This window comes from Heterodontus francisci, chromosome 28 (assembly GCF_036365525.1).
Source record: "Heterodontus francisci isolate sHetFra1 chromosome 28, sHetFra1.hap1, whole genome shotgun sequence".
Taxonomy (NCBI): domain Eukaryota; kingdom Metazoa; phylum Chordata; class Chondrichthyes; order Heterodontiformes; family Heterodontidae; genus Heterodontus; species Heterodontus francisci.
In genome coordinates, this window is record NC_090398.1 from 14,312,056 (window position 1) to 14,334,523 (window position 22,468).

At 47.7% G+C, this 22,468-nt stretch overlaps 1 protein-coding gene across 1 annotated transcript in view; it reads left to right on the forward strand.

Moving 5' to 3' along the window:
• cenpq (centromere protein Q) overlaps positions 1 to 22,468 on the forward strand; it is a 50,383-nt gene that overhangs the window by 17,465 nt on the left and 10,450 nt on the right. The window contains 2 exon segments of the mRNA XM_068060211.1: positions 12,304 to 12,372; positions 13,816 to 13,945. Coding sequence (XP_067916312.1) covers positions 12,304 to 12,372; positions 13,816 to 13,945 — 199 coding nt within the window.

A 22,468-nucleotide genomic window follows, 5' to 3' on the forward strand; every position in this document is an offset into this window, starting at 1 on the left:
TAAGGAGGGTTGTAGGGGCTGGAATGGATTACAGAGATAAGGAGGGTTGTAGGGGGCTGGAATGGATTACAGAGATAAGGAGGGTTTTAGGGGGCTGGAATGGATTACAGAGATAAGGAGGGTTGTAGGGGGCTGGAATGGATTACAGAGATAAGGAGGGTTGTAGAGGGCTGGAATGGATTACAGAGACAAGGAGGGTTTTAGGGGGCTGGAATGGATTACAGAGATAAGGAGAGTTGTAGGGGGCTGGAATGGATTACAGAGATAAGGAGAGTTGTAGGGGGCTGGAATGGATTACAGAGATAAGGTGAGTTGTAGGGGGCTGGAATGGATTACAGAGATAAGGAGGGTTGTGGGGGCTGGAATGGATTACAGAGATAAGGAGGGTTGTAGGGGGCTGGAATGGATTACAGAGATAAGGAGGGTTGTAGGGGGCTGGAATGGATTACAGAGATAAGGAGGGTTGTAGGGGGCTGGAATGGATTACAGAGATAAGGAGGGTTGTGGGGGCTGGAATGGATTACAGAGATAAGGAGGGTTGTAGATGGCTGGAATGGATTACAGAGATAAGGAGGGTTGTAGGGGGCTGGAGGAGGTTATAGAGATAGGGAGGGTTTTAAGGCTGGAATGGATTACAGAGATGAGGAGGGTTGTAGGGGGCTGGAATGGATTACAGAGATAAGGAGGGTTGTGGGGGCTGGAATGGATTACAGAGATAAGGAGAGTTGTAGATGGCTGGAATGGATTACAGAGATAAGGAGAGTTGTAGATGGCTGGAATGGATTACAAAGATAAGGAGAGTTGTAGGGGGCTGGAATGGATTACAGAGATAAGGAGGGTTGTGGGGGCTGGAATGGATTACAGAGATAAGGAGGGTTGTGGGGGCTGGAATGGATTACAGAGATAAGGAGAGTTGTAGGGGGCTGGAATGGATTACAGAGATAAGGAGAGTTGTAGATGGCTGGAATGGATTACAAAGATAAGGAGAGTTGTAGGGGGCTGGAATGGATTACAGAGATAAGGAGGGTTGTGGGGGCTGGAATGGAGTACAGAGATAAGGAGAGTTGTAGGGGGCTGGAATGGATTACAGAGATAAGGAGAGTTGTAGGGGGCTGGAATGGATTACAAAGATAAGGAGAGTTGTAGGGGGCTGGAATGGATTACAGAGATAAGGAGAGTTGTAGATGGCTGGAATGGATTACAGAGATAAGGAGGGTTGTAGGGGGCTGGAATGGATTACAAAGATAAGGAGAGTTGTAGGGGGCTGGAATGGATTACAGAGATAAGGAGGGTTGTAGAGGGCTGGAATGGATTACAAAGATAAGGAGGGTTGTAGGGGGCTGGAATGGATTACAGAGATAAGGAGAGTTGTAGGGGGCTGGAATGGATTACAGAGATAAGGAGGGTTGTAGAGGGCTGGAATGGATTACAAAGATAAGGAGAGTTGTAGGGGGCTGGAATGGATTACAGAGATAAGGAGGGTTGTAGAGGGCTGGAATGGATTACAGAGATAAGGAGGGTTGTAGGGGGCTGGAATGGATTACAGAGATAAGGAGAGTTGTAGGGGGCTGGAATGGATTACAGAGATAAGGAGGGTTGTAGGGGGCTGGAATGGATTACAGAGATAAGGAGGGTTGTAGGGGGCTGGAATGGATTACAGAGATAAGGAGGGTTGTAGGGGGCTGGAATGGATTACAGAGATAAGGAGGGTTGTGGGGGGCTGGAATGGATTACAGAGATAAGGAGAGTTGTAGGGGGCTGGAATGGATTACAGAGATAAGGAGGGTTGTAGAGGGCTGGAATGGATTACAAAGATAAGGAGAGTTGTAGGGGGCTGGAATGGATTACAGAGATAAGGAGAGTTGTAGGGGGCTGGAATGGATTACAGAGATAAGGAGGGTTGTAGAGGGCTGGAATGGATTACAAAGATAAGGAGAGTTGTAGGGGGCTGGAATGGATTACAGAGATAAGGAGGGTTGTAGATGGCTGGAATGGATTACAAAGATAAGGAGAGTTGTAGGGGGCTGGAATGGATTACAGAGATAAGGAGGGTTGTAGGGGGCTGGAATGGATTACAGAGATAAGGAGGGTTGTAGGGGGCTGGAATGGATTACAGAGATAAGGAGGGTTGTGGGGGCTGGAATGGATTACAGAGATAAGGAGGGTTGTGGGGGCTGGAATGGATTACAGAGATAAGGAGAGTTGTGGGGGCTGGAATGGATTACAGAGATAAGGAGGGTTGTAGGGGGCTGGAATGGATTACAAAGATAAGGAGAGTTGTAGGGGGCTGGAATGGATTACAGAGATAAGGAGGGTTGTAGGGGGCTGGAATGGATTACAGAGAGAAGGAGGGTTGTGGGGGCTGGAATGGATTACAGAGATAAGGAGGGTTGTGGGGGCTGGAATGGATTACAGAGAGAAGGAGGGTTGTGGGGGCTGGAATGGATTACAGAGATAAGGAGAGTTGTGGGGGCTGGAATGGATTACAGAGAGAAGGAGGGTTGTAGGGGGCTGGAATGGATTACAGAGATAAGGAGGGTTGTAGGGGGCTGGAATGGATTACAGAGATAAGGAGGGTTTTAGGGGGCTGGAATGGATTACAGAGATAAGGAGGGTTGTGGGGGCTGGAATGGATTACAGAGATAAGGAGGGTTGTGGGGGCTGGAATGGATTACAGAGATAAGGAGAGTTGTGGGGGCTGGAATGGATTACAGAGAGAAGGAGGGTTGTAGGGGGCTGGAATGGATTACAGAGATAAGGAGGGTTGTGGGGGCTGGAATGGATTACAGAGATAAGGAGGGTTGTGGGGGCTGGAATGGATTACAGAGATAAGGAGAGTTGTGGGGGCTGGAATGGATTACAGAGAGAAGGAGGGTTGTAGGGGGCTGGAATGGATTACAGAGATAAGGAGGGTTGTAGGGGGCTGGAATGGATTACAGAGATAAGGAGGGTTTTAGGGGGCTGGAATGGATTACAGAGATAAGGAGGGTTGTGGGGGCTGGAATGGATTACAGAGATAAGGAGGGTTGTGGGGGCTGGAATGGATTACAGAGATAAGGAGAGTTGTGGAGGCTGGAATGGATTACAGAGAGAAGGAGGGTTGTAGGGGGCTGGAATGGATTACAGAGATAAGGAGGGTTGTAGGGGGCTGGAATGGATTACAGAGATAAGGAGGGTTTTAGGGGGCTGGAATGGATTACAGAGATAAGGAGGGTTGTAGGGGGCTGGAATGGATTACAGAGATAAGGAGGGTTGTAGGGGGCTGGAATGGATTACAGAGATAAGGAGGGTTGTGGGGGCTGGAATGGATTACAGCGATAAGGAGGGTTGTAGGGGGCTGGAATGGATTACAGAGATAAGGAGGGTTGTAGGGGGCTGGAATGGATTACAGAGATAAGGAGGGTTGTTGGGGCTGGAGGAGGTTATAGAGATAGGGAGGGTTTTAAGGCTGGAATGGATTACAGAGATAAGGAGGGTTGTAGGAGCTGGAGGAGGTTATAGAGATAGGGAGGGTTTTAAGGCTGGAATGGATTACAGAGATAAGGAGGTTTGTGGGGGCTGGAATGGATTACAGAGATAAGGAGGGTTGTAGGGGGCTGGAATGGATTACAGAGACAAGGAGGGTTGTAGGGGGCTGGAGGAGGTTATAGAGATAGGGAGGGTTTTAAGGCTGGAATGGATTACAGAGATGAGGAGGGTTGTAGGGGGCTGGAATGGATTACAGAGATAAGGAGAGTTGTAGATGGCTGGAATGGATTACAGAGAGAAGGAGGGTTGTAGGGGGCTGGAATGGATTACAGAGATAAGGAGAGTTGTAGATGGCTGGAATGGATTACAGAGATAAGGAGGGTTGTAGGGGGCTGGAATGGATTACAGAGATAAGGAGGGTTGTAGGGGGCTGGAGGAGGTTATAGAGATAGGGAGGGTTTTAAGGCTGGAATGGATTACAGAGATGAGGAGGGTTGTAGGGGGCTGGAATGGATTACAGAGATAAGGAGAGTTGTAGATGGCTGGAATGGATTACAGAGAGAAGGAGGGTTGTAGGGGGCTGGAATGGATTACAGAGATAAGGAGAGTTGTAGATGGCTGGAATGGATTACAGAGATAAGGAGGGTTGTAGGGGGCTGGAATGGATTACAGAGATAAGGAGGGTTGTAGGGGGCTGGAATGGATTACAGAGATAAGGAGGGTTGTAGGGGGCTGGAATGGATTACAGAGATAAGGAGGGTTGTAGGGGGCTGGAATGGATTACAGAGATAAGGAGGGTTTTAGGGGGCTGGAATGGATTACAGAGATAAGGAGGGTTGTAGGGGGCTGGAATGGATTACAGAGATAAGGAGGGTTGTAGAGGGCTGGAATGGATTACAGAGACAAGGAGGGTTTTAGGGGGCTGGAATGGATTACAGAGATAAGGAGGGTTGTAGAGGGCTGGAATGGATTACAGAGATAAGGAGGGTTTTAGGGGGCTGGAATGGATTACAGAGATAAGGAGGGTTGTAGGGGGCTGGAATGGATTACAGAGATAAGGAGGGTTGTAGAGGGCTGGAATGGATTACAGAGACAAGGAGGGTTTTAGGGGGCTGGAATGGATTACAGAGATAAGGAGGGTTGTAGAGGGCTGGAATGGATTACAGAGACAAGGAGGGTTTTAGGGGGCTGGAATGGATTACAGAGATAAGGAGGGTTGTAGAGGGCTGGAATGGATTACAGAGACAAGGAGGGTTTTAGGGGGCTGGAATGGATTACAGAGATAAGGAGGGTTGTAGGGGCTGGAATGGATTACAGAGATAAGGAGGGTTGTAGGGGGCTGGAATGGATTACAGAGATAAGGAGGGTTGTAGGGGGCTGGAATGGATTACAGAGATAAGGAGGGTTTTAGGGGGCTGGAATGGATTACAGAGATAAGGAGGGTTGTAGGGGGCTGGAATGGATTACAGAGATAAGGAGGGTTGTAGAGGGCTGGAATGGATTACAGAGATAAGGAGAGTTGTAGATGGCTGGAATGGATTACAGAGATAAGGAGGGTTGTAGGGGGCTGGAATGGATTACAGAGATAAGGAGGGTTGTAGGGGCTGGAATGGATTACAGAGATAAGGAGGGTTGTAGGGGGCTGGAATGGATTACAGAGATAAGGAGGGTTTTAGGGGGCTGGAATGGATTACAGAGATAAGGAGGGTTGTAGGGGGCTGGAATGGATTACAGAGATAAGGAGGGTTGTAGAGGGCTGGAATGGATTACAGAGACAAGGAGGGTTTTAGGGGGCTGGAATGGATTACAGAGATAAGGAGGGTTGTAGGGGGCTGGAATGGATTACAGAGATAAGGAGAGTTGTAGATGGCTGGAATGGATTACAGAGAGAAGGAGGGTTGTAGGGGGCTGGAATGGATTACAGAGATAAGGAGAGTTGTAGGGGGCTGGAATGGATTACAGAGATAAGGAGGGTTGTAGGGGGCTGGAATGGATTACAGAGATAAGGAGGGTTGTAGGGGGCTGGAATGGATTACAGAGATAAGGAGGGTTGTAGGGGGCTGGAATGGATTACAGAGATAAGGAGGGTTTTAGGGGGCTGGAATGGATTACAGAGATAAGGAGGGTTGTAGGGGGCTGGAATGGATTACAGAGATAAGGAGGGTTGTAGAGGGCTGGAATGGATTACAGAGACAAGGAGGGTTTTAGGGGGCTGGAATGGATTACAGAGATAAGGAGGGTTGTAGGGGGCTGGAATGGATTACAGAGATAAGGAGAGTTGTAGATGGCTGGAATGGATTACAGAGAGAAGGAGGGTTGTAGGGGGCTGGAATGGATTACAGAGATAAGGAGAGTTGTAGGGGGCTGGAATGGATTACAGAGATAAGGAGGGTTGTAGGGGGCTGGAATGGATTACAGAGATAAGGAGGGTTGTGGGGGCTGGAATGGATTACAGAGATAAGGAGGGTTGTAGGGGGCTGGAATGGATTACAGAGATAAGGAGGGTTGTAGGGGGCTGGAATGGATTACAGAGATAAGGAGGGTTGTAGATGGCTGGAATGGATTACAGAGATAAGGAGGGTTGTAGGGGGCTGGAATGGATTACAGAGATAAGGAGGGTTGTAGGGGGCTGGAATGGATTACAGAGATAAGGAGAGTTGTAGGGGGCTGGAATGAATTACAGAGATAAGGAGGGTTGTGGGGGCTGGAATGGATTACTGAGATAAGGAGGGTTGTAGGGGGCTGGAATGGATTACAGAGATAAGGAGGGTTGTAGGGGGCTGGAATGGATTACAGAGATAAGGAGGGTTGTAGATGGCTGGAATGGATTACAGAGATAAGGAGGGTTGTAGGGGGCTGGAATGGATTACAGAGATAAGGAGGGTTGTAGGGGGCTGGAATGGATTACAGAGATAAGGAGGGTTGTAGGGGGCTGGAATGGATTACAGAGATAAGGAGGGTTGTAGATGGCTGGAATGGATTACAGAGATAAGGAGGGTTGTAGGGGGCTGGAGGAGGTTATAGAGATAGGGAGGGTTTTAAGGCTGGAATGGATTACAGAGATAAGGAGAGTTGTAGATGGCTGGAATGGATTACAGAGATAAGGAGGGTTGTAGGGGGCTGGAATGGATTACAGAGATAAGGAGGGTTGTAGGGGGCTGGAATGGATTACAGAGATAAGGAGGGTTGTAGGGGGCTGGAATGGATTACAGAGATAAGGAGGGTTGTAGGGGGCTGGAATGGATTACAGAGATAAGGAGGGTTGTAGGGGGCTGGAATGGATTACAGAGATAAGGAGGGTTTTAGTGGGCTGGAATGGATTACAGAGATAAGGAGGGTTGTAGGGGGCTGGAATGGATTACAGAGATAAGGAGGGTTGTAGAGGGCTGGAATGGATTACAGAGACAAGGAGGGTTTTAGGGGGCTGGAATGGATTACAGAGATAAGGAGGGTTGTAGGGGGCTGGAATGGATTACAGAGATAAGGAGGGTTGTAGGGGGCTGGAATGGATTACAGAGATAAGGAGGGTTGTAGGGGGCTGGAGGAGGTTATAGAGATAAGGAGGGTTTTAAGGCTGGAATGGATTACAGAGATGAGGAGGGTTGTAGATGGCTGGAATGGATTACAGAGATAAGGAGGGTTGTAGGGTGCTGGAATGGATTACAGAGATAAGGAGGGTTGTAGAGGGCTGGAATGGATTACAGAGACAAGGAGGGTTTTAGGGGGCTGGAATGGATTACAGAGATAAGGAGGGTTGTAGGGGGCTGGAATGGATTACAGAGATAAGGAGGGTTGTAGGGGGCTGGAATGGATTACAGAGATAAGGAGGGTTGTAGGGGGCTGGAGGAGGTTATAGAGATAAGGAGGGTTTTAAGGCTGGAATGGATTACAGAGATGAGGAGGGTTGTAGATGGCTGGAATGGATTACAGAGAGAAGGAGAGTTGTAGATGGCTGGAATGGATTACAGAGATAAGGAGGGTTGTAGGGGGCTGGAATGGATTACAGAGACAAGGAGGGTTGTGGGGGCTGGAATGGATTACAGAGATCAGGAGAGTTGTAGATGGCTGGAATGGATTACAGAGATAAGGAGGGTTGTAGGGGGCTGGAATGGATTACAAAGATAAGGAGGGTTGTGGGGGCTGGAATGGATTACAGAGATAAGGAGAGTTGTAGATGGCTGGAATGGATTACAGAGAGAAGGAGGGTTGTAGGGGGCTGGAATGGATTACAGAGATAAGGAGAGTTGTAGATGGCTGGAATGGATTACAGAGAGAAGGAGGGTTGTAGGGGGCTGGAATGGATTACAGAGATAAGGAGAGTTGTAGATGGCTGGAATGGATTACAGAGATAAGGAGAGTTGTAGGGGGCTGGAATGGATTACAGAGAGAAGGAGGGTTGTAGGGGGCTGGAATGGATTACAGAGATAAGGAGGGTTGTAGGGGGCTGGAATGGATTACAGAGATAAGGAGGGTTGTGGGGGCTGGAATGGATTACAGAGATAAGGAGAGTTGTAGATGGCTGGAATGGATTACAGAGAGAAGGAGGGTTGTAGGGGGCTGGAATGGATTACAGAGATAAGGAGAGTTGTAGATGGCTGGAATGGATTACAGAGAGAAGGAGGATTGTAGGGGGCTGGAATGGATTACAGAGATAAGGAGAGTTGTAGATGGCTGGAATGGATTACAGAGATAAGGAGAGTTGTAGGGGGCTGGAATGGATTACAGAGAGAAGGAGGGTTGTAGGGGGCTGGAATGGATTACAGAGATAAGGAGGGTTGTGGGGGCTGGAATGGATTACAGAGATAAGGAGGGTTGTAGGGGGCTGGAATGGATTACAGAGATAAGGAGAGTTGTAGATGGCTGGAATGGATTACAGAGAGAAGGAGAGTTGTAGATGGCTGGAATGGATTACAGAGAGAAGGAGGGTTGTAGGGGGCTGGAATGGATTACAGAGATAAGGAGAGTTGTAGATGGCTGGAATGGATTACAGAGAGAAGGAGAGTTGTAGATGGCTGGAATGGATTACAGAGAGAAGGAGGGTTGTAGGGGGCTGGAATGGATTACAGAGATAAGGAGAGTTGTAGATGGCTGGAATGGATTACAGAGATAAGGAGGGTTGTAGATGGCTGGAATGGATTACAGAGAGAAGGAGGGTTGTAGGGGGCTGGAATGGATTACAGAGATAAGGAGAGTTGTAGGGGGCTGGAATGGATTACAGAGATAAGGAGGGTTGTAGGGGGCTGGAATGGATTACAGAGATAAGGAGGGTTGTAGGGGGCTGGAATGGATTACAGAGATAAGGAGGGTTGTGGGGGCTGGAATGGATTACAGAGATAAGGAGGGTTGTGGGGGCTGGAATGGATTACAGAGATAAGGAGGGTTGTAGGGGGCTGGAATGGATTACAGAGATAAGGAGGGTTGTAGGGGGCTGGAATGGATTACAGAGATAAGGAGAGTTGTAGGGGGCTGGAATGGATTACAGAGATAAGGAGGGTTGTAGGGGGCTGGAATGGATTACAGAGAGAAGGAGAGTTGTGGGGGCTGGAATGGATTACAGAGATAAGGAGGGTTGTAGGGGGCTGGAATGGATTACAGAGATAAGGAGGGTTGTAGGGGGCTGGAATGGATTACAGAGATAAGGAGGGTTGTGGGGGCTGGAATGGATTACAGAGATAAGGAGGGTTGTGGGGGCTGGAATGGATTACAGAGATAAGGAGAGTTGTGGGGGCTGGAATGGATTACAGAGATAAGGAGGGTTGTAGGGGGCTGGAATGGATTACAGAGATAAGGAGGGTTGTAGGGGGCTGGAATGGATTACAGAGATAAGGAGGGTTGTGGGGGCTGGAATGGATTACAGAGAGAAGGAGAGTTGTGGGGGCTGGAATGGATTACAGAGATAAGGAGGGTTGTAGGGGCTGGAATGGATTACAGAGATAAGGAGGGTTGTGGGGGCTGGAATGGATTACAGAGATAAGGAGGGTTGTGGGGGCTGGAATGGATTACAGAGATAAGGAGGGTTGTAGGGGGCTGGAATGGATTACAGAGATAAGGAGGGTTTTAGGGGGCTGGAATGGATTACAGAGAGAAGGAGAGTTGTGGGGGCTGGAATGGATTACAGAGATAAGGAGGGTTGTGGGGGCTGGAATGGATTACAGAGATAAGGAGGGTTGTAGGGGGCTGGAATGGATTACAGAGAGAAGGAGAGTTGTGGGGGCTGGAATGGATTACAGAGATAAGGAGGGTTGTGGGGGCTGGAATGGATTACAGAGATAAGGAGGGTTGTGGGGGCTGGAATGGATTACAGAGATAAGGAGGGTTTTAGGGGGCTGGAATGGATTATAGAGATCAGGAGGGTTGTAGGGGGCTGGAATGGATTACAGAGATAAGGAGGGTTGTAGGGGGCTGGAATGGATTACAGAGATAAGGAGGGTTGTGGGGGCTGGAATGGATTACAGAGATAAGGAGGGTTGTAGGGGGCTGGAATGGATTACAGAGATAAGGAGAGTTGTAGATGGCTGGAATGGATTACAGAGAGAAGGAGGGTTGTAGGGGGCTGGAATGGATTACAGAGATAAGGAGAGTTGTAGATGGCTGGAATGGATTACAGAGATAAGGAGAGTTGTAGGGGGCTGGAATGGATTACAGAGAGAAGGAGGGTTGTAGGGGGCTGGAATGGATTACAGAGATAAGGAGGGTTGTGGGGGCTGGAATGGATTACAGAGATAAGGAGGGTTGTAGGGGGCTGGAATGGATTACAGAGATAAGGAGAGTTGTAGATGGCTGGAATGGATTACAGAGAGAAGGAGAGTTGTAGATGGCTGGAATGGATTACAGAGAGAAGGAGGGTTGTAGGGGGCTGGAATGGATTACAGAGATAAGGAGAGTTGTAGATGGCTGGAATGGATTACAGAGAGAAGGAGAGTTGTAGATGGCTGGAATGGATTACAGAGAGAAGGAGGGTTGTAGGGGGCTGGAATGGATTACAGAGATAAGGAGAGTTGTAGATGGCTGGAATGGATTACAGAGATAAGGAGGGTTGTAGATGGCTGGAATGGATTACAGAGAGAAGGAGGGTTGTAGGGGGCTGGAATGGATTACAGAGATAAGGAGAGTTGTAGGGGGCTGGAATGGATTACAGAGATAAGGAGGGTTGTAGGGGGCTGGAATGGATTACAGAGATAAGGAGGGTTGTAGGGGGCTGGAATGGATTACAGAGATAAGGAGGGTTGTGGGGGCTGGAATGGATTACAGAGATAAGGAGGGTTGTGGGGGCTGGAATGGATTACAGAGATAAGGAGGGTTGTAGGGGGCTGGAATGGATTACAGAGATAAGGAGGGTTGTAGGGGGCTGGAATGGATTACAGAGATAAGGAGAGTTGTAGGGGGCTGGAATGGATTACAGAGATAAGGAGGGTTGTAGGGGGCTGGAATGGATTACAGAGAGAAGGAGAGTTGTGGGGGCTGGAATGGATTACAGAGATAAGGAGGGTTGTAGGGGGCTGGAATGGATTACAGAGATAAGGAGGGTTGTAGGGGGCTGGAATGGATTACAGAGATAAGGAGGGTTGTAGGGGCTGGAATGGATTACAGAGATAAGGAGGGTTGTGGGGGCTGGAATGGATTACAGAGATAAGGAGGGTTGTGGGGGCTGGAATGGATTACAGAGATAAGGAGGGTTGTAGGGGGCTGGAATGGATTACAGAGATAAGGAGGGTTGTAGGGGGCTGGAATGGATTACAGAGAGAAGGAGAGTTGTGGGGGCTGGAATGGATTACAGAGATAAGGAGGGTTGTGGGGGCTGGAATGGATTACAGAGATAAGGAGGGTTGTAGGGGGCTGGAATGGATTACAGAGAGAAGGAGAGTTGTGGGGGCTGGAATGGATTACAGAGATAAGGAGGGTTGTGGGGGCTGGAATGGATTACAGAGATAAGGAGGGTTGTGGGGGCTGGAATGGATTACAGAGATAAGGAGGGTTTTAGGGGGCTGGAATGGATTATAGAGATCAGGAGGGTTGTAGGGGGCTGGAATGGATTACAGAGATAAGGAGGGTTGTTGGGGCTGGAGGAAGTTACGGAGCTCGGGCGGGGGTGGAGACCATGGAGGAATTTGAAAACACGGATGACAAATTTAAAATAAAGATGTTCTTCAACCGGCAGCCAGTGTAGGTCAGTGATCACCGGGGTGTTGGGTGAACGGGATTTGGTGCAAGTTCGGAACTTGGACAGCAGAGTTTTGGATGACCTCAAGTTTATGGAGGGTGGAACGTGGGATACCAACCAGGAGTGCAATAGCATAGTCAACCCTCGAGGTAACAACGGCATGGATGAGGGTTTCAGCAGCAGATGAGCTGAGACAGAGTGAGATTGGGCGATGTTACGAAGCCAATGTGGTCCAATGTACCGGTGAGACCCATTGAGACAAGATATCTAGCCAGTTCCTATGTTTGCTTTGTATTCAGAAAACTTGTCCAATGCCCTTTTCTTCACTGTCTTCTGGCGGAGCAGGCAATGAGACCTCTGCCACTACCTTTGTGCCAATAGTGAAGCAAAGGTTAAGGACTGACTTCTTTACCAGTGTCCTCCGCCACATATTCCTGACTTCCACTCGCTGCCTCCCTCACTTGCCCTGGCAGTTTCCACATGTGGAATTGTGGGTGGGTCATCTCTGACCCTGTGCTCAGTGCTTTGGGATTTCATTGCATTGTGGCTGTGCTTCCTGCTCTGCGCCTCATTCCAACTAAGCAGTCAGCATTCCAGATATTGCATTTCTCTTGTTTCTCTCTCTCTCTGCAAAATAACAGCTGTTTTTAAACACACTCTTTGATTCCCTGCAGCAAGTCTTTGCCACAGAAAGGCTCCAAGAAGGAAGCCAGTCAGGAGCATCTGAGCCAGCTGAGACAAAGGTAATTGTGGCGCTTGTTGACCTTATCCATGCAGCATGCAGGTGATTGCAAGTCTTGGAGCAACACCCTTTTTTAAGTTGCAAAATCCACAGAAGGTACTGAGTAGGAGTTCCAACATTTTAAAGCATATTGCAAAATCCACATTGAGGTGTTGAGCAAGAGTTGCTGTTAAAGGCCTATTGATATGAAGTTGAAAGTATCAATTAAGATTGCTGCTTTGGTAAACGCCCAACTTCTTACTCTCAATGTCAGTGCATTGTCAGCCATGTTTTAGTTCAGAACAACCTCACCTCTGAACCCAAAGGTTGTGGGTTCAAAGCCCACTCCAGAGAATTGAGTACAAAATCGAGCTTGGCACTCCAGTGCAGTATTGAGGGAGTGCTGCAATGTCGGAGGTGCCATCTTTCAGCTTAAACTGAAGCCTAGTCTGCCTTGTCAGGTGGGTGTAAAAGATCTCATGGTGCTGTTTTGAAGAGCAGTGGAGTTCCCCCCTGTTATCGGAGGGGGGTGCAATATTTATCCCTCAATCAACATCACTAAAAACCAGTGATTATCACATTGCTGTTTGTGGGAGCTTGCTGTGTGCAATTTGGCTGTCGTGTTTCCTATATTACAACACTGACTACACTTCCAAGGTACTTCATTGGCTTTGGGATGCCCTGAGGAGATAAAAGACCCGATAGAAATGTAAGTTCTTTTTTGCAATGGCATGTCTGGGAAATGTTCCTGATCCAGACTGAGCAGAAAGTCCCTGGGCTGTAGCAAGTTAGTGGATGTCACTTCAGGCAAAGGTTTGGGGGTCGATACTACTCTCCATCAACATTCCTCAAGTTAGATGGAGGGAGGGTTAAAGTCAGCCTGGATTCTAGGGTGGAGTGCGAAATACCCAACAGTTGACTCTCTGCCAATATGCACTGTTCAGACTCGAACATGGAGACGTCATGTTTGGCGAGGTGCCAGAGCTTCCGGCACACGTAGGAACATAGGAACAGGAGGAGGCCTTTCAGCCCCTCGAGCATGTTCCACCATTCAATGAGATCCAAACTTCTACCACCTTTGTGTGTCTATGTGTTTCCTAATTTCACTCCTGAAAGCTCTAATGGTTAGACTTTGCCCCCTAGTCTCCCCAAGCAGCGGAAATACTTTCGCTCTATCTACCCTGCCTGTTCCCCTTAATATCTTGAAAACTTTGATCAGTCACCCCTTGACATTCTAAATTCTGGGGAATACAGCCCCAGTTTGTGTAATCTGTCCTTATAATTTATCTCTTGTGGGGCATTAGTGCCTCCTAAGAACAACTGTTAAAAGCTCTCTGTGAGACGAAAGCCAATGTTGATCTCATTCAGCACCAGGGTTGTGAATCCAGAGTGAAAACCTCTAAGGATTAGGGTTTATAGGCATTTTTTATGCCAGCCCAGTAACATTCTTGCCTTTTGTTTGCAGGTTTTTGGATCGATGTTCTTCCATCAAAGTTCCTGTGTGCAAACTGAAAGATTTAAAAAACATCAAGAAGTCTTGTACATCACAGAAAGAACACCTGAGTGAGGATGAGGCTTCCCTCCAAATATTGCAGGTATTTCACTCCAACTCGACTCAGCCTGTCATTAATTGCAATAGAAGGAGGCCATTCTGCATACCTTGCCTGTACTGGCTCTTTGAAAGAGCTTTCCAATATAGTCCCATTCCATCTTTGCTCTGCAAATTTTCTCCCCTTCAGGTATTTATTGAATCCCACTTTTGAAAGTTCCTATTGAATCAGCTTCCAGGCAGCGCATTCCACATCACAACAACTCGCTACTTAAACCAAATTCTCCTCATCTTCCCCTCTGGTGCTTTTACTGAATGTCTTAAATCTGTGTCCTCTGGTTACCGACCTTACTGCCAGTAGAAACTATTTACTGTTAACAAAACCCTTCATCATCTTGAATGCCTCGATTAACTCTGGGTGTTTGGAACAGTGCCTTTTGACGCCCTGTCAACACATTCCACAAAGCCCTAGCAACTCGGTGCTAAATGAGATAGTCTTCCTGGTTTGAATTCAGCAGCAAACCACCTGGAGGGTGAACAAAGAAGCCACAGCCGTGAAGCTCAGCACTAGCTCTTGTCTGGGCCACAAGCCCAGGTCCTCAGGGAGAGATATGGAACAGGCTTTCAGACAGGACTGTTCTGTACTGTACTGTTATTCTCAGACTTCAGCTGTGTCAGCCTTAGCTCTCTCTCTCTCTCTCTCTTCCCCCTGCCCCCTTGCTGTCGGAGGTGTCGTCTTTCAGGATGCCCACTTGGGTAGATGTAAAAGACCCGAATGCTGGCCACTATTGTGAAGCAGCAGAAGTTCTCCCTGATGTCCCGGGGCCAGTATATCTCCCTCAGCCAATGCCACTTAAACAGATTATCTGGTCATTTCTCTGATTGCTGCTTGCGGGACCCTGCTTTAATTAGCTGCCACGTCTCCTACACGACAAGCCTTCAAAAGTACTTCATTGACTGGAAATCACTTTGGGACATCCCGAGGTCAGGAAGGCGATGTAGAAATGCAGTGGATATGAAACGGTCGACACTTGGCCATTCCAGGAAAACACAATGGGTTCCAAGGTTACGCTCGGTGAGATTTGAAAGCTTCCGACATGCCGCATATTAGGATAGCGTGCCAAATCACTGAAAACACCGTGAGGATATAGGGTTCTGCTGTGAATGCAGTGTTCTCTTGGATTCCTCTGTCTTTAGCCAGATCCAAAAGACTGAAACCTTGGGGCTGATTACTGTACCTTGGCTTTGTGGACCCGCTTGAGCAGAAGTCACAGAAAAATTGGAGGCGGGGGTGAGGATTGCGCCTCATTACTGGAGGTCACTCAGGAAATCAGGTAGAGTCCATAAGGGTAATAAAAATAAGAAATGTTGGAAATACTCAGCAGGTCTGGCAGCATCTGTGGCGTGAGAAGCAGAGTTAACGTTTCAGGTCAGTGCCCCTTCTTCAGAACTGGCAAATATTAGAAATGTGAAAGGGTACAAGCAAGTAAAGAGTCCATGAGGGCATCAGTCCTCCTGGCACTCTCCCAATACAGACCCTCTGACATTGCCGCACTCCATCAGTACTTATCCTCCGGTAGTGCAGTGCTCCCTGAGTACTGACCCTCTGACAGTGCAGCGCTCCCTCAGTACTGACCCTCCGACAGAGCAGCGCTACCTCAGTACTGATCCTCCAACAGAGCAGCACTCTCTCAGTACTGATCCTCCAACAGAGCAGCACTCCCTCAGTACTGATCCTCCAACAGAGCAGCACTCCCTCAGTACTGATCCTCCAACAGAGCAGCACTCTCTCAGTACTGATCCTCCAACACAGCAGCACTCTCTCAGTACTGATCCTCCGACAGAGCAGCACTCTCTCAGTACTGATCCTCCAACAGAGCAGCACTCCCTCAGTACTGATCCTCCAACAGAGCAGCACTCCCTCAGTACTGATCCTCCAACAGAGCAGCACTCCCTCAGTACTGATCCTCCAACAGAGCAGCACTCTCTCAGTACTGATCCTCCGACAGAGCAGCACTCTCTCAGTACTGATCCTCCGACAGAGCAGCACTCTCTCAGTACTGATCCTCCGACAGAGCAGCACTCTCTCAGTACTGATCCTCCGACAGAGCAGCACTCTCTCAGTACTGATCCTCTGACAGAGCAGCACTCCCTCAGTACTGATCTTCCGACAGAGCAGCACTCCCTCAGTACTGATCCTCCAACAGAGCAGCACTTCCTCAGTACTCCTCCGATAGTGCAGCACTCTCTCAGTACTGATCCTCCGGCAATGCAGCACTCCCTCAGTACTGACCCTCCGACACAGCAGCGCTCCCTCAGTACTGACCCTCCGACAGTGCAGCGCTCCATCAGTACTAACTCTCTGACAGTGCAGCGCTAACAGATCAGATCTAAGTTCTGCAGTCCTTCCACATCCAGTCGTGAATGGTGGTAGACAATTAAACAGTGGATGTGGTGTATATGGATTTTAGCAAGGTGTTTGATAAGGTTCCCCATGGTAGGCTCATTCAGAAAGTAAGGAGGCATGGGATACAGGGGAAGTTGGCTGTCTGGATGCAGAATTGGCTGGCCCATAGAAGACAGAGGGTGGTAGTAGATGGAAAGTATTCAGCCTGGAGCTCGGTGACCAGTGGTGTTCCGCAGGGATCTGTTCTGGGACCTCTGCTCTTTGTGATTTTTATAAATGGCTTGGATGAGGAAGTGGAAGGCTGGGTTAGCAAGTTTGCCGATGACACAAAGGTTGCTGGAGTTGTGGATAGTGTGGAAGGCTGTTGTAGGTTGCAACGGGACATTGACAGGATGCAGAGCTGGGCTGAGAAGTGGCAGATGGAGTTCAACCTGGAAAAGTGTGAAGTGATTCATTTTGGAAGGCCGAATTTGAATACAGAATACAGGCTTAAAGACGGGATTCTTGGTAGTGTGGAGGAACAGAGGGATCTTGGGGTCCATGTCCATAGATCGCTCAAAGTTGCCACCCAAGTTGATAGGTTGTTAAGAAGGTGTATGGTGTGTTGGCTTTCATTAACAGGGGGATTGAGTTTAAGAGCCGCGAGGTTATGCTGCAGCTCTATAAGGCCCTGGTTCGACCACACTTGGAATATTGTGTTCAGTTCTAGTCGCCTCATTATAGGAAGGATGTGGAAGCTTTAGAGAGGGTGCAGAGGAGACTTACCAGGATGCTGCCTGGACTGGAGGGCATGTCTTATGAGGAAAGATTGAGGGAGCTAGGGCTTTTCTCATTGGAGTGAAGAAGGATGAGAGGTGACTTGATAGAGTTTTTCCCCTGATTCCTATTAACTTCAGTTTTGCTAGGGCTGCTTGATGACATACTCAGTCAAATGCTGCCTTGATGTCAAGGGCTGTCACTCTCACCTCATCTCTTGAGTTCAGCTCTTTTGTCCATGTTTGAACAAGATGATGAGAGGCATAGATAGAGTGGATAGTCAGAGACTTTTTCCCAGGGCGGAAAGGGCTATCACCAGGGGGCATAATTTTAAGGTGATTGGAGGAAGGTTTTGGGGAGATGTCAGAGGTAGGTTCTTTACACAGAGAGTGGTGGGTGCGTGGAATGCACTGCCAGCAGTAGTAGAAGCAGATACATTAGGGACATTTAAGCGACTCTTGGATAGGTACATGGATGATAGTAGAATGAAGGGTATGTAGGTGGTTTGATCTTAGAGTAGGTTAAAGGTTCGGCACAACATCGTGGGCCGAAGGGCCTGTACTGTGCTGTACTGTTCTACATTCCAACTAACTGGAGGAGGTGGCTCCACAAATATCCCCATCCTCAATGATGGGGGAACCCAGCACATCAGTGCAAAAGATAGGGCTGATGCGCTTGCAACAATCTTCCGCTAGAAGTACCGAGTTGATGATCCATCTCAGCCTCCTCCTGGAGTCCCCAGCATCACAGATGCCAGTCGTCAGTCAATTCAATTCACTCCGCGTGATATCAAGAAATGACTGACGACACTGGATACTGCAAAGGCTACGGGCCCTGACAGCATTCCGGCAATAGTATTGAAGACCTGTGCTCCAGACCTTGCCGTGTCCCTCGCCAAGCTGTTCCAGTACAGCTACAACAATGGCACCTACCGGCAATGTGAAAAACTGCCCAGGTATGTCCTGTATACAAAAAGCAGGACAAGTCCAAACCGGCCAATTACCGCCCCATCTACCTACTCTCAATCATCAGTCAAGTGATGGAAGGTGTCGTTGACAGTGCTGTCAAGCGACACTTGCTTAGCAATAACCTGCTCAGTGATGCTCAGTTTGGGTACCGCCAGGGCCACTCAGCTCCTGACCTCATTACAGCCTTGGTTCAAACATGGACAAAAGAGCTGAACTCAAGAGGTGAGGTGAGAGTGACTGCCCTTGACATCAAGGCAGCATTTGACTGAGTATGTCATCAAGCAGCCCTAGCAAAACTGAAGTTAATAGGAATCAGGGGAAAAACCCTCTGCTGGCTGGAGTCATACCGAGCGCAAAGGAAGATGGTTGTGGTTGTTGGAGGTCAATCATCTGAGCTCCAGGACATCACTGCAGGAGTTCCTCAGGGTAGTGTCCTAGGCCCAACCCTCTTCAGCTGCTTCATCAATGACCTTCCTTCAATCTTAAGGTCAGAAGTGGGGAAGTGCACTGATGATTACGCAATGTTGAGCACCATTCGTGACTCCTCAGATACTGAAGCAGTCTGTGTAGAAATGCAGCAAGACCTGGACAATATCCAGGCTTGGGTTGATAAGTGGCAAGTAACATTTGCGCCACACAAGTGCCAGGCAATGATCATCTTCAACAAGAGAGAATCCAACCATCTCCCCTTGACATTCAATGGCATTACCATCGCTGAATCCCCCACTTTCAACATTCTGGTGGTTGCCATTGACCAGAAACTGAACTGAAGTAGCTATATAAATACCGTGGCTACAAGAGCTGGTCAGAGTCCAGGAATCCTGCAGCAAGTAACTCACCTCCTGACTCCCTAAAGCCTGTCCACCATCTACAAGGCACAAGTCATGAGTGTGATGGAATACTCTCCACTAGCCTGGATGGGTGCAGCTCCAACAACACTCAAGAAACTCGACACCATCCAGGACAAAGCAGTCCACTTGATTGGCACCCCATTCACAAACATTCACTCCCTCCACCACCGACACACAGTAGCAGCAGTGTGTACCATCTACAAGATGCACTGCAGCAACGCACCAAGGCTCCTTAGACAGTACCTTCCAAACCCACGACCTCTCCCGCCTAGAAGGACAAGGGCAGCAGATGCATGGAAAAACCACCACCTGCAAGTTCCCCTCAAGTCACACACCATCCTGACTTGGAACTATATCACTGTTCCTTCACTGTCGCTGGAACCAAAATCCTGGAACCCCCTTCCTGCCAGCACTGTGGATGTACCTACACCACAAGGACTGCAGCGGTTCAAGAAGGTGGCTCACCACCACCTTCTCAAGGGCAATTAGGGATGGCAATAAATGCTGGCCTGGTGTGCGATGCCCACATCCCATGAATGAATAAAACAAAACTCCCTCAGTATTGTCCATCCAACAATGCAGCGCTCCCTTAGTACTGACCCTCCGACAGTGCATCGTACTTTCGGTACTGACCCTCCCGCAGTGCAGCGCTCCCTTGGTACTGATCTGTGGCAGTGCAGCACTCCTTTGGTACTGTAGTCGAGTGTCAGTTTAGCTTTTTGTGCTGAAATCTCTGGGTTGGAGACTTGAAACCACAACCTCCAAACTCAGAGGTGAGAGTGCTCCCCACTGAGGCACGACTGATACTTGAAATCAAATTCTACCCAGCCTGTCATCCACTCAGTTGCAGATTTTCCTGTTACTTCTAAGTTTGTTGCAGTTACTTGAGCAATGTCATGTGGTGGCTGAGCTACAGTATATTTCTGTTGATTGTATTCTGCAGTCTTTTCTTTCATCATAAGTTATTGGTACCAAGCTTATTGAAAACACAATCAGACAAAATAAAATTCTGTTTGCTGCCGTCTTGCTCCCTCATTCTGTCTATCATTCCTCTTGACCTTGTATTTGTCTTTCTCGCTGCATGTACAGTTCTCATATGTTCTTTCTCATTGTTATCTCTTTTAGTCCTTGAGTCATTCCAGCACAGAAGGAGGCCATTCAACCCACTGAATTAATGCTGGCTCTCTGTCGAGCAATCCAATCAGTTTCATTTACCCTCTCTCGCCCCCTGTAGCCCTGCAAGTTTTTTGAAATTATTGATTGTCTCTGCTTCCACCATCCACATGCACAGCGTGTAAGGTCAGTTCCACTCATTGCATAAGAAAGTTCTTCCTCATATTCCCGCTGATTCTTTTGTCCCCTAGTCCTTGTACTGTTACTTATTGGGAACAGTTTTTCCTTCTCTAAATTTTATAAACCTGTCATAATCTTGTACACTTCTGTTCAATCTCCCCTCAATCTCCTTTACTCCAAGGAGAACAACACCAACTTCTCCAACCTAACCTTGTAACTAAAATTCTCCATCCCTGGAACCATTCTGGTAAATCTCCTCTGCACCCTCTCAAGGACCCTCACATTCTTCCTGAAGTGTGGTGACCAGAACTGGACACAATACTCCAGTTGTGGCCTAACCAGAGCTTTATAAACAATCATGGAATAATGCAGCATTGAAGAAGGCCATTCAGCCCCATCAAATTTGCACCAGCCCTTTGGAAGAATAGTCCAGCTCTTTCCCAGATCCTTGTAATTTTTTTGCTTCCAGTATTTATCCAGTTTACTTTTGAAGGTGTCCTCTGGTTATTGACCCTTCAGCCAATGGAAACAGTTTCTCTTTATTTACTTAAAGCCCTTATTATTAAAACTCCTCTATTAAATCTCCTTTTAGCCTTCTCTGCTGTAAGAGGAACTTCTCACTGTTTTCACATATGTAACTCTCATTCCCTTTGTCTCCACTTGCTTCTGTACTTTTCCCATTCTGTCTGTAGATTTAGGGCAAATGCTTGTTTACTGTCTTGCTCAATTCATATTTTGAACACAATTTAAACCCAGACGATGCACTGCAAGTGCAGTAGCATTATTAGAAGCTGAAAGCTTATGGATTAAACATTACAATTTCTTTCTGGTCCAGGAATATTCTGTCCATTGGGCCTTGTGGAAGAATTTGAGGGAATCATCTCATTTCTTTATGGACTTGTGACGGCACAGAGCATGTGTCTGTCCCTCCATCTCCAAGCCTTTACCATGTGTTCCTGTATCTTCCAGTCTCCCTATGTCTCCAATCTGTCAGGGTCTCACCATTCTACCCAGATTCTTGAATGTATTTGTGCATCCAGTTCTATTTTCTCATTTAGTCTCCTCCGTGCATCTCCTATCCACTAATCAGTTGTTCTATCTCCACTCATTCAGGAAAATGAGAGCCTAAGTGTGATAGAGGAGGAGAGGGATCTGTGAGTACAGATACAATAATCACTACAAGTAGCAACACAGGTTAATAAGGCCACAACAAAAACAAGCCTAGGACGAGGGTTCATTTCTCGATGGATGGAATTGAAGAGCAGAAAGATTGTGCTAAACTTGTACCGAACCTTGGTTAGACCATACTTGAAGTTACTATGAACAGTTCTGGTCTCCATCATGATGGTAGTGATAAACTTCAAGAGCACATAGACAGGTTGGTGAAATGGGCGGACAAGTGGCAGATGAAATTTAATGTCAACAAGTGTGAAGTGATTCATTTTGGTAGGAAGAGAGGCAATATAAAATAAAGGACACAATTCTAAAGTGGGTGCAGGAGCAGAGGAACTTTGGATTATATGTACACAAACCATTGAAGGAGTCAGGGCAGGTTGAGAAAGTGGTTCATAAGGCAAACAGGATCCTGGGCTTTATAAATAGGAACATGGAGTAGAAAAACAAAGAAGTTATGATAACCTGTATAAAACACTGGTTTGGCCTCAACTGGAGTATTGTGTCCAGTTCTGGGCACCACACTTTCAGAAGGATGTGACGGCGTTAGAGAGGGTGCAGAAAAGATTCCAGAGATGAGAAACTTGAGTTACATGGATAAGTTGGAGAAGCTGGGTCTGTTCTCCTTGGAGAAGAGAAGGTTGAGAGGAGATTTGATCGAGGTGTTCAAAATCATGAGGGGTCTGGTCAGAGTAGATCGGGAGAAACTGTTCCCATTGGCAGAAGGATCGAGAATCAGAGGACACTGAGTTAAGGTGATTGACAAAAGAAGCAATGGCGGCTTGAGGGAAACTGTATTTATGCAGCGAGTGGTTAGGATCCCCTCTTACCATTCCCCTTCTCTGATGCCGAATGACCAGTCTTCAACAAAGTCCACAGCTTCATCCCTTTACACCTGAGGAAAGGCCATCCAGCTGAAATAATTAACTCTTGTTTCTGTCTCTGCTGCCTGACCTGCCGTGCATTTCCAGCATTCTCTGTTGATATGTCTTGTTCCTCTTTTGGCTTTAACCTTGCTTTGTGTGGGTTGGAATTTGATGAATGCACGTACCTTTGTTGTGACTCAGTGTGCCATGAAATCAAATCTTGTATGACTGCACATTGTTTATTTAAATTGATTA